The 11,540-nt window shown below is 41.2% G+C and overlaps 1 protein-coding gene across 6 annotated transcripts in view; it reads right to left on the bottom strand.

The window, feature by feature from the left end:
* Positions 1-4,558: 4,558 nt before the first annotated feature.
* The window catches only part of LOC145433034 (transient receptor potential cation channel subfamily A member 1 homolog), a 50,327-nt gene continuing 43,345 nt past the window's right edge, over positions 4,559-11,540 (bottom strand). For 4 of the 6 annotated variants that reach the window (XM_080309925.1, XM_080309926.1, XM_080309927.1 and 1 more), the window contains 4 exons: positions 9,004-9,174; positions 7,146-7,331; positions 5,651-5,859; positions 4,559-4,858 (listed from right to left, as the gene is read on the bottom strand). In XM_080309925.1, coding sequence (XP_080166051.1) covers positions 5,671-5,859; positions 7,146-7,331; positions 9,004-9,174 — 546 coding nt within the window. In that variant the 3' untranslated portion in view covers positions 4,559-4,858; positions 5,651-5,670. Of the gene's footprint in view, positions 4,859-5,650; positions 5,860-7,145; positions 7,332-9,003; positions 9,175-10,251; positions 10,536-11,015; positions 11,155-11,540 lie in introns of those variants that run through there. The other 2 variants (XM_080309930.1, XM_080309929.1) reach the window with 2 other exon arrangements.

Genomic DNA, 11,540 nt, shown 5'->3' with positions numbered 1-11,540 from the left:
AAATCAAACATGGCGTAATCAAACGTGGCCAGTAAATATTATCGGTGGGATGTCAGCGGATGAATACCACTCATTTTGAAATCGTTCGAGTGTCGTATCGTCGTCTGGCCATTATTGAGATTTGAGCAAAGGGTGGAGCGCCAATATGGAATCGGTGTCTCGCTAAACGTACCGGGATTCCAACCCGGGTGGAGCGAAGCTTGTTGTGCTTGAAGAAAGTGGATCGTTGAAGATTCCTAGGAATGCTGAATGGGATACGCATCGTAAAAGGTACAGTACTGCATAGTATTTGTTACCGTGAATATCTACGACTGTGCACACCACCAGGATGACTTTAATTTCATTATTGAAATATTTCATTCGCCGCATTCTCTGTTCTATTTTGGGATATTAGTCGACTTACATAGTGACCTGTGACACCACATAGTCCGCCACAGAGGAGTTGAAACTGTTGGCTTGTTCATGTAATTTTCGGGCCATAGCACAGAGATGTTTCCATCCACTGCTGGATTTGTTTGGCACACATGCCACCTCAAATGAGGAACCTTTTGCTTCAATACATTAGATCAGTGGCTCTCCACCTGCGGGGCGCGAGAAATAAACTAAGTCTGTCTGAATTCTGACTAAACATTTGTTTCACAACCATTTTCAGAAGACAATTGTTGAAGAAACTTATTTCGTATTCAAGAAAGCTCGCCAAATTCAAACTCCAGCAGTCGCACTCAACTTCATTGGAACAAATTTTTGATATTCTTTGAAGATTTAGAGCAATTCCCACGTGTAAGTCATTCATTACTTCATAGATTTGGCAGTAGCCTAAAGCTCAGTGCGCTGGGTAGCTGTTGGTAATAGCTGGTGAACTGCAGACTTGATGCAATATAGGTTGCTATGCGGCTATGCCCTGGAATGCGGCCTTAGGCTACCCAAGTAATTGAAATGTGACCGTGATTAGCAAAAAGGTTGCCTATCTCTGTATTAGATGATGTGCCCTTGGCGCTTCTTCGTTATACGATCATGACAAGCCAGTGTTCCCCATGACACCAATAAATGTTTCCCATGAACACGAACAAAAATTTATAAACGCCAAAATAAATTGTTTAGGGTTGGGGAAAGGGGGATTGGATGCGGGTTAGGGCCAAGGTTGGGGTAGGGTATCCCAAGATTAGGGTTGGGATATGTTAGGGTTGGGGGAAAGGGGGATTGGATGCGGGTTAGGGCCAGGTTGGGGTAGGTTATCTCAAGATTAGGGTTGGGGTAAGGGGGGATATTAGGGTTGGGGGAGAGAGGGATGTTAGGGTTAGGAGGGTTAGGGTTATGATTAGGGTTAGGGGAGGTGGGATATTAGGGTTAGGGGAGGTGGAATATTAGGGTTAGGGGAGGTGGGATATTAGGGTTAGGGGTTAGGATTAGGATTAGGGGAAGTGGGATATTAGGGTTAGGGGAGATATTAGGGTTAGGTTAGGGTTATGATTAGGGTTAGGGAGGTGGGATATCATGTCCCTAACCCTAACCCTAACCCTAACCCTAACCCTAACCCTCTTCTCCAACCCTAATATCACCCCTCTCCCCAACCCTAACATCCCCCTCTCTCCAACCCTATATCCCGCCTCCCCTAACATCACCCTCTCCCTCAACCCTAATATTCCCGTCCCCTAACCCTAATATCCCACCTCCCCTAATCATAACCCTAACCTAACCCTAACCCTAATATCCCACCTCCCCTAACCCTAATATTCCCGTCCCCTAACCCTAATATCCCACCTCCCCTAATCCTAATCCTAACCCTAACCCTAATATCCCCCTCACGTAACCCTACCCCACCCCACCCAAATATCCGTCCCTACAAAGACACAAAAAAACAATTTATTTTGACGTTTATAAATTTTTGTTCGTGTTCATGGGAAACATTTGTTGGTGTCATGGGGGAACACTGGCTTGTCATGATCGTATAACGAAGAAGCGCCGTGCCCTTTTTGACGTGGCAATAAGTGAAGGGGGCGCAAACTTTTTGGCCATCGCCGAGGGTGGCGCATGTCCAAAAAGGTTGAGAACCGCTGCATTAGATGAAGTAAGTCATGAATCTCTGCTATATCATGTAAACGGCGGAGCCCTCATCACACAATGTACCAGTACCGGTACTTCAAAAATTGTTATATTTCTGCTAGCCTATTTGTCTTGGTAGTTATTGTAATGTCATGTCTAGGTTAGGAACTTTGCTTAATATAGCACTTATGCATGAGTTCTTTTTAGTGGAACTGCAAGATACTAGTCGCACAGAAGGAAAGAAGACGAGAAAAAGAAACAATTGGAAGTTTATCCGGCGGTGGAATTAATTCGCCTTTTCTTGGGACCACTTGTGCTATATTTGCATTCCTCCTAAAGAAGAACTAGACCTCCAGCAGCAATACTTTTTCATCGTGAATCGTGAATGAATATACAGTTGTCCCAATGTCGTTTTTAAAGCGTGAAGAAACTTTTGCGGTATTTTGGCATCGCGTTGCTTTGGGATAGGTATGGATGTACGTGAATTTAGAAGCTGGCATGTAATCTGATTTACGAAGGACAGCATGTAGGGTTGTAGGTACTAGGTAGGCGGTAAAATTACAGTCTCGCTCGTAAATGTACAGGAAAGAATGTAAATTGAATATACCAGAGGTGACTATAACATTACAGTCTGGCGTGTAAAGCTAGATTACCGGACGGGTGTAAGTTGAATTTACATTGAGTGACGGTAATGTTATATTACTGCCAAGTGGCTGGCCACCCTGCTTCCAGACATTTCGCGGTAAATCGAGGTAAATTTTTTTTTGTGTGTGGATATATTCAGAATTTCTTAGATACACATAAATAGTGCGCCGATTTAATCGCGAAGCCGTGCGCGTTTTACTCGTCACTATTACGCATTCTAGACGGAAAACATGTAGTGTAGTGATTCTCAACTCTTTTGTCTGTGCGGACCCCCGTTTTAGTTCAAATTTAGCTCAATTACCATGCAGCGGTCATCTGTCGTGCGCTTATATTAACTGTTGGTTAGTGCTAAACAGCAAAAAAATGACATTTCTTTAAAATAAAATCATATTATTCATTTAGAAATTTGCAAGACTTTTATTATTTCAATGCGAGCTTTGTCGCTACATTCCTCGAAATATGCGGCCATGTCTTGAAAATATGCGCCGACGATTTGATATGAACTAATGCCGAATGCATTTCCACAAATATATTTGGTGGCGAATGTAATAATAATGCGTTACGCTTCCGACGGCAGCTGTGGGTATGATCGCAAAATATACGGCACCAAAATTGAGAAACAGATTTTTAATGAACATATCACGCCCAGCCTAGTCATTGCTACTTAGTAGAGTCATCTTGAAGTTATTCCGGATTAGCGATTATATATGTCACCGAAGAACATGGATTTTTTCAAACATTTTTTTCCAAATCGCACACAAAACATCTGTAAATAGCAATATGTTTGTATTAGTAGGCTATTGGCAATTTGGTAATTAAAATAATATGGCACAGTAGAATATTTCATCTTAGACGACCGTCCTTTTTATGTGAGTAGCCTACTGAGGTTTCAGCAGTTATGAAGAGAAACTGCCTCATGATTTCTCCAATTAAATATACATATATAAATTAGGTTATCAATCAGTTTGCAAATTTGGAGGTTTCGCGGACCCCCGGTTGAGAGCCACTGGTGTAGTGAATTCGATTATAATCATAGCAAATAACGAGGCTGGACTGGAAGAGGCATGCGTGATCATCGTGTTTGGGGCAGTTTCGTGAGCATATTAATTCAAAATTTTGTGAATAACGATATTTGAAGCGCGTGAAAGCAAATGGTCGTGACTTGCTTTCAGTATTTGGGGGCAGAGAGAGAGAGAGAGAGAGAGAGAGAGAGAGAGAGAGAGAGTGGGAAAGAGAAATGGTGAGGGGGGTGGAGGATACAGTCTGTTGAAGTCTGCAGGGAGAGGGACAGCGAGGGGGAGAGTAATCATAGCCTAATTACAGCCTGTTGAAGTTTGCAGGTCGGTCAGTTACAGGGAAAGGCGTTCTAAATGTAATGCGGCCACATTACAGTTGAGTGTGTGAAAACATTTCGGCAGGGTCGCCATTCAGGTTATTGAATAAACATGTCAAAAATAATGTGAATAGGGAGGATAAGCAATTATAGTGTTTTATATATTCGATAGTAGGCTAATGTATTAGATGTGCAACGTCGAAGATTTTTCTTTTTATGATAAGGCGAAAGTTTCGGGTTCGCCGGAGGCTTGCAGATTAGCGTACCGGTTTCCCAAGTTAGTAAAGGTTCAAGAACGCCACTGTCTTGAGCACACGATTCCGAAAGGCCACTTCTTGGAGGGTCGTAATTGTTCTTTGCTGTCTGCACGTTGCACAAACCTAACCTAACCTGCATAATAACTTTTTATACAGCCATGGCAATGTACATGTACAATATGTACATTGTACATGCCATGGCAACCATTGATTCGTACTGAAAATTGACGTACTGCGATACACCTGTTGCATTACACCATCTCAAATTATACGAATCACACCGTATATGGCTCCGTGTATTAAATCAAATAAGCCGAGACATTACCACTTTTCTATACTATAATACTATTATATGTACAACAGCATGTACTGACAAGCATCGTGGAGACATCAAAACAAAGTATAGGCCTATGACGAAAAATCCATCTTTCCAGATCTTGAAGAAATCTATATGCTCGGTAACAGGGATCGTCGGTTCGTGCTCACGGACGGTTTTATATCAATGCAACCTGTTCGCGTCCGCGAAGGCACAAGAACGGTCTTCTTTGTAACTCTTGCTCAATGACCGAGGTCTGGAGTCCTGGAATTGAGCAACGGATTAATTAAGTTCCAATGAATTGGAAATATCAAGATACTATTGGAGGTACAGAACTTCAATATATAATTGAATAATATATTCATTTTGAAATGAGCCCGAATATTTTCGGCTGACACTCGTCAGGGGAAATCGTCAGCAACTAGTAGAGAATTGGAAAGAACATTGTATATCAACAACCGTATCACCGAACGCCAAATATTTAGTGATACGATTGTTGATATACAACAAGAATACATTATGCATTCGAAAATATGAAGGATATGCAGAATATAATTCTTGAATATTTGCAGTGCCTAAAATGAGACGACGATGCCACTATTAAAAATATGCGAAAATTAGGATATCGTCAGAGAAGCAATTATACAGTACATAAAACCGCACAGGGTGTCATTTAGGATTTGGGGTTGGGGTTGTGGTATGGGTTCGATTTAGGGCTAGATTTACGGTAAGGTGTTTTTTGGTTGGGGTTGAAGCAATGGTCATATTTAGGGTGAGGTTAGTGCCTATGGTAGATCTAGGGTGATTGTTGATTTTGGGATTACGGATACTTGTATCGTCCAGAGGTGGTCAAAGTAGTCATTGTTGGTACTCAAGTAGAAGTAGAAGTAGTGATTCACACACAGACAATTAAAAAGGTAAGTATATGCTATACAAATTTCCCCAAGTCGAGTCGAGTCATTTTCCATATTTTAGAAAATTACTCCAGTCAAGTCGAGTCACTAAAAAAATCACGAGTCAAGTCATTACAATCCTGTCACAGATCTCAGAACTTACTTTACAGAGCATGGTAATCACTAAACCGATGTCATGTATTTCTCCTTCACTAAAATCATCTTCATTTCCTCGACGCTGTTCAGAACCTCGTTCCTGGTTTGATCGATTTTCTTGTTGCATTCCTCCAGCGCGTCCTCCAGCTCCTTCCCTTTCCTCTCCATGAGCTGCTGCTGCATTTGAGCCATCTGCTCTTGCAAATCCTTGCGTACCTGTTCGTAACATGTAGTTTGCGTCAGTCACGATATTCATCAAGCAACCCCGAAATAAGCCATCCGATTAATTGCTAGCTTGAGTACTTCTGAAACCTTAATTTAATACTTCCATGTGAAGAAGTTTTGGAATTCTTCAGAAATCAGTACTCGTACTTGTTATTGTATGGAATCAGATACTGTTACTTCAACTTCTACTTGAGAGACCGAGGCCGACAATTTTAACCGCCTCTGCACGATACTGCTACAACACTATACATCAGGGTTGTAACCAAGTCACAAGATTCCGAGTCCCAAGTCAATTTTACTTTTTTTAGTTTTGACACGAGTCAAGCCGAGTCATTTTATATTCACCACCAGGTCACGACCGAGTCATATTGTTAAGACTCAAGTCGGAGTCCAAGTCATAGCGTTTATTGTTCAGTATCGAGTTCAATTCAAGTTCAACTCAATTCTGTAAAACTCTTGGGTGACATCGAAGGCCTCGGATTCATAATATACTAAACACGTTTACCAAAGACATAAAAGATCGTTTCTGGGCCGATTTTTTAAGTGTGGGTCGTGATATACGAGACTGGAATCAGTCATCTAGAATTTGTGAAGTCACGTGACTTGGTCGAATCATGCGCAATGACTCACGTACAAGTCGAGTACAAATTGACTCAAGTCGAGCCGAGTCATTCTCTAATTTTACGAAAATGACTCGCAAAACTGCGACTCGAGTCAATACAGCCCTGCCGTACATGTAACTAGGGCTAGGCAAAATGATTCGAGTACTCGAATCTGAATCGAGTAATAATTTTAATGATTTGAGTCGAGTAGTAAAATACGATTTTTTCGAGTACTGACATTATACGCCTCTCGCCACTGAAAGTTAATTTGTCAACGAGAATTATAGTTTCGATACCAATTTTCACTGTTGAAGCATTGAAACCTTGATCGGTGGTATCGTAATATACGAAACATATAATACAAAGCGACGAAGGTTACTGGACATAGCACACTTCCGAAATCATGATTATCCCACAACATTGTGACCAAGTGGATTGAAATCGGTATGGTCGGGAAAATACCACAGTATCATTTATGAGATTGATAACAGGCATAAACGGTTTATATTTGAACTTTGACGATTTACATTCTGCGATGACGTCATAATGGGTGATACTCGATTACTCGACTCGACTCGAAGCATATTACATGATTCAGAAACGAATCACTCAGGTACTCGATTTTGCCCAGCCCTACATATAACATTAAATGTTAATCCACGAGAAAGCCTATACCTCCAAAATCACGCTCCTGGTATCGTTCAACTCATCGTGAAGACTCTGCACCATGGCCCGAGTGTTTTCTATCGACGTGCGGGTGTTGCTGGATTCAATTTTGGCGAGCGCGGTGAGACCTTCGCCGGTTTCCCCCAATTGACCGCCGAGATATTCCCGAGTTTTCTGAACCGACTCTTTCAATTCCTAGAGCAGAATGGAAACATGGTTGTCAAAGACGGGCATTTCTCTCTAGCCGAGGCGCATCGTGTAGCAATAGGGTTACCATATTTTGTGATCGGGAAAGGAGAACACTTTTACCAAATCAAAAAGTTAGTTGATCAAAACTGAAAACAGCCGGTTTCGCTATTTTTGGGGTAAAATTTGGTGAGTTGACTAAAAAAGGGTCATCACTTTCGTTCGACTCCCAATTTACACAGTTTTTACTTAAATTTAGTGGTATCGACTAAAAATAGGGTCGCCACTTTCGATCGAACCACGAATTTCCCGCTCGAACGTCCGTCTATGCTATATCTAACGTCATTTATGCCAATTTTCACTCGAATTTGTCCATTATCTTAGCTGTAAAAGCTGTAAAGGAGAACGAATTGCCAAAAAAAGAGGACATTTAGGCGTCCTCGGAGGACAGTTTCAAAAACCTGAAAAAGTAGTACAAATCCTTGTAAAGGAGGACGTATGGTTACCCTATGTAACAGTCGCTGCTGTACGCGCGCCTCACTCTTGGAGGTAGAGTACTTCAATATACAATTGAATAATATATTCATATCGAAATAAACCAGAATATTTCAGACTGACACTCGTCAGGGGTAATTGTCGGCAACTATAGTAGAGAATAGAACTTTGTATACGAAAAATCGTATATAGTTATCAGCAAGTATATAGTACATAGTTTAACAATCCATCACTGCTACAAGTGTAACTCGCGGAACCAAATTTTCCTTACTCAAATGAGGGACAATATTCTGTATACCAGAGCGGTCCGAACTACCTTACGTAATATGATTTTGCCTAGCAGGTTCATATGTCAGAGATGAGCATGGATTTGGATTGGAATCGAACATTTTGATTTGGATTTTACGACCCCTCACATAACTTGAAGTTAATACCTTATGGTACTTTATGACAGAATAAACGACTGTATTAAATTTGCATATGAGTAAGGTGATGCAGAGCGCCCTTGATACGAGACAGGTTGGAATTCGCAAAATCAGTTCGAATTTTTACCACGTAATTCAACTACTGTGTCGGCCTATATTCCGAACACACTGGGATTGCTAGATATTTCTATATGTCTACTTTACCTACTTTAATTCTAATTTAATTTCTAAATGTTTCTATGTTCTAATTGTAATTCTTATCGAATTTCTGGTGCCCCTGAAAATGGTTCAGGAAAACGGTATGGTGCGAAACGAGTCAAGCTTGCTGTACAGACATTTGCCGTTCTTGTGCTCACGAGAATGAAATCTGAACTCTGAAATTAAACTCATGCCGAGCTCATAAATCGTGATTGCTCTCAGCAGACTGCACGGCCCCAGCACATGCTTTCACGCCCACAATTTGAGAAACACTGTGCTGATTGAAATTTAATTCGGGAAAGATGAAAAAGTTTTCTAGGTTCACCAATCTGTCTTGATGCTTGATTCCAAAAACGGAGTTTTATTTGAATGCACGAAAATCACCAATCATGTCGTCTTATAGTCCGAGTTCCATACTATGTACAACGTTCTTTGCAATTCTCTACTAGTTGCTAACGATTACTCCTGACGAGTGTCAGCCGATAATATTCCGGTTCATTTTATATCAATATATTATTCAACACTATAGTAGGCCTAATGCTAAGAATATAGAGGCATTGTACCTTCGATGCGCTCTGGCTCTCCATCCTCGACTCGCGTACTTGCGAGCGCACCGCGAAAATACCCATCTTCACTTCTGACTGTTCTCCAATCACGTCCGTCAGCCTGTTTCGCAGCCGCCCCATTCCGGTCAGAACTCGGTCTAGCGAGTCCCGCATTTCGTCTTGCTCGCCCTGAATGATAAAAATATTGATACAGAAGCGCCTAAACCGATTCTTGAAGAGTAATGTAAGCTTGTTAGCACACTGATCAGAGTGTATGTTGACGCGTACAAGCTGATTGATGTTGATAAATTTGAAGTCGGAGAAAACAACTCAAAGATTGATTATGATTATCTCCACAATAGCGCACGCATAAGTTCTTGTTTGTTTAGGAAACTGCGTTGGGTGTGCTATGCAGTCGATGACAGACACGAGGGACGGTAAGTGTGCTGAGATTGCTTTCGAAAATTGCACCTATTTTGTAGTATTGTTTATAATTTTATGTTGGCTGCGAAGATGAGCCTTGATATTCCAAAGTCACTCTCGATTGTCTGGTAAAAGTGTGCGACCATATCCACCTTTTGAAACTACTTTTCAGGCTTTCATTTCTACTTCCATTGAAGTATGTACGGCATGTTTTAGAAATTGTTACTTGCCCGCTCAAGTACCAATAAGCCCATTTACATGGTCAAGTCGTGTTGAAGCCAAGTCGTCTTGGAGTGACGTCATGAGACGGCTTGCCAAAGTGATCGAGTTTACATGGTCATGTTTATCGCATCTCGAGTGATACACAGCACTTTGGGATTGAGCTCGGGAATATGCTACGGCAGTTGAGATATCCAGAAATACTTTAACACAATTCTAGAATGACCAAATACACCGTGTATATATTCTTTCTGATAGTGAGTTGGGCGGTTATATTGTTGGCTGTACCCGCTTCATAAGTTGTGACGCTGAACAAATAAGACCACGTGCATATTATAAAAGCAGTATCATGTACTGATAGAGCTTTCACATTCACCCAGTTGAAATACGTGCCGGTTTCGTGAAATATGAACATGAAATGTTGGAGGGTTGCTGCAGTCTGGATTCGTTCCCAAGTACCGTTACTATTCCAGCCGTCTCCGAGCGACTCTGCAGAACGGATTGAGCTCAAGACGGATTGAAGCCGTCTGCCTTTTTCTCTTTTTCAAAAACGAGAGAGTCGGATTGACGAGTCAGCTTCGAAGCTGACCCAAACGGCCATGTGAATGGGCTTATTGATAACTAATTGTGACCACCGTCATAACGGCTAGCGTGCATAAAATCTGATCAAAATATTCAAATCTGATCAAGGCACGCAGTAAATTGTATGGAATATTTGTTCGATAAGGTATCATCCCAAGCACGATAATCAGCAGGCCGATCTCATAAAAAATCACAACCACAATTAGAGAACGTTAAAAACGCAACCGCAATGCAAGATATATTTGTCGATCGCGGGATCGGGCGTGATTAGGTTTAATCATTTTCACGATCCTTACTTTTTCGTCCTTATAATCGCGGTGTCGTCCCTAAACGCATTGAAATCTCTACAATCAATCAGAAAATCACAGCATGGTTTCATTGAAGTGAAATCAAATATCCACAAAAACGTACGTAGGACACTTCATCTTCTACATGTACGAAAAAGGTACATCCAGCTCTCTTGGCCAAGTAGGATATTCAACTAATAGCAATGTGCGGAAGATTGTCAACCCGATGATGACCTTATTATGACCGAAAGTCTGATTTCTTGCTCGACAGAGGGCCTGGACCTGCACTCTTTTAGTCGAAATCAATGTATCTATAACTCAGGTCACATTAGTTATAACGATGGTTTGCAATACTCGCTGTATAAATTCCTTATTCAGTGCTGTTTCGCCGTGGTTGATGACCTAATGTGTGATCGCATTTCTTGTCATTAATGTACCATGGATGAATAGCAGGATGCATGATACATCATATACATCATATACATCTGAAAAAGGCATGCTCTCAGATGCCATACTCCTACATTTCAAATTTTTCTATCGGAATACGTGAATGTAGGTATAACAAGACAATAAAAGCAGATAGTCGACAACACGCAGTGATTTAATCACGAGATTTAATGTTATGAATGAGCTTTTTACAATGCGAGCACCGTAAACTCTAAAATCACCAGTGTTGGGATCAAGTCACTACCTTCGAGCCACGAGTCATTTCGAGTCATTGCAAATTTTGACTCGAGTCAAGTCAAGTCAATCGATTTTCGAAGGTGACTCGAGTCAAGTCAAGTCACTCGATTTTTGGAGGTGACTCGAGTCAAGTCGAGTCACGTCAAGTCAAGTCACGAGTCAAGTCACAATTCAAGTCAAGTTGTCTTGTCGAAGTATGAGGCATGATTACGTCATTGCAAGAAGTCGCTGTATCGGTCACATATACGTAGAACTGTTAAACTACGTAAGTAATTGCATAGCCTCAGATTATTGTTACCAGTCAAAATAGAGAATTGAGAAACGAATTGATAAGATGCAATACATTAGGGCCTATCCATT

Source organism: Botryllus schlosseri, chromosome 2, assembly GCF_051294905.1.
Source record: "Botryllus schlosseri isolate E-star chromosome 2, Bs_hap1, whole genome shotgun sequence".
Taxonomy (NCBI): Eukaryota; Metazoa; Chordata; class Ascidiacea; order Stolidobranchia; family Styelidae; genus Botryllus; species Botryllus schlosseri.
The sequence above is the reverse complement of the archived record's forward strand: the minus strand, read 5'-3'. Positions and strand labels throughout refer to the sequence as shown.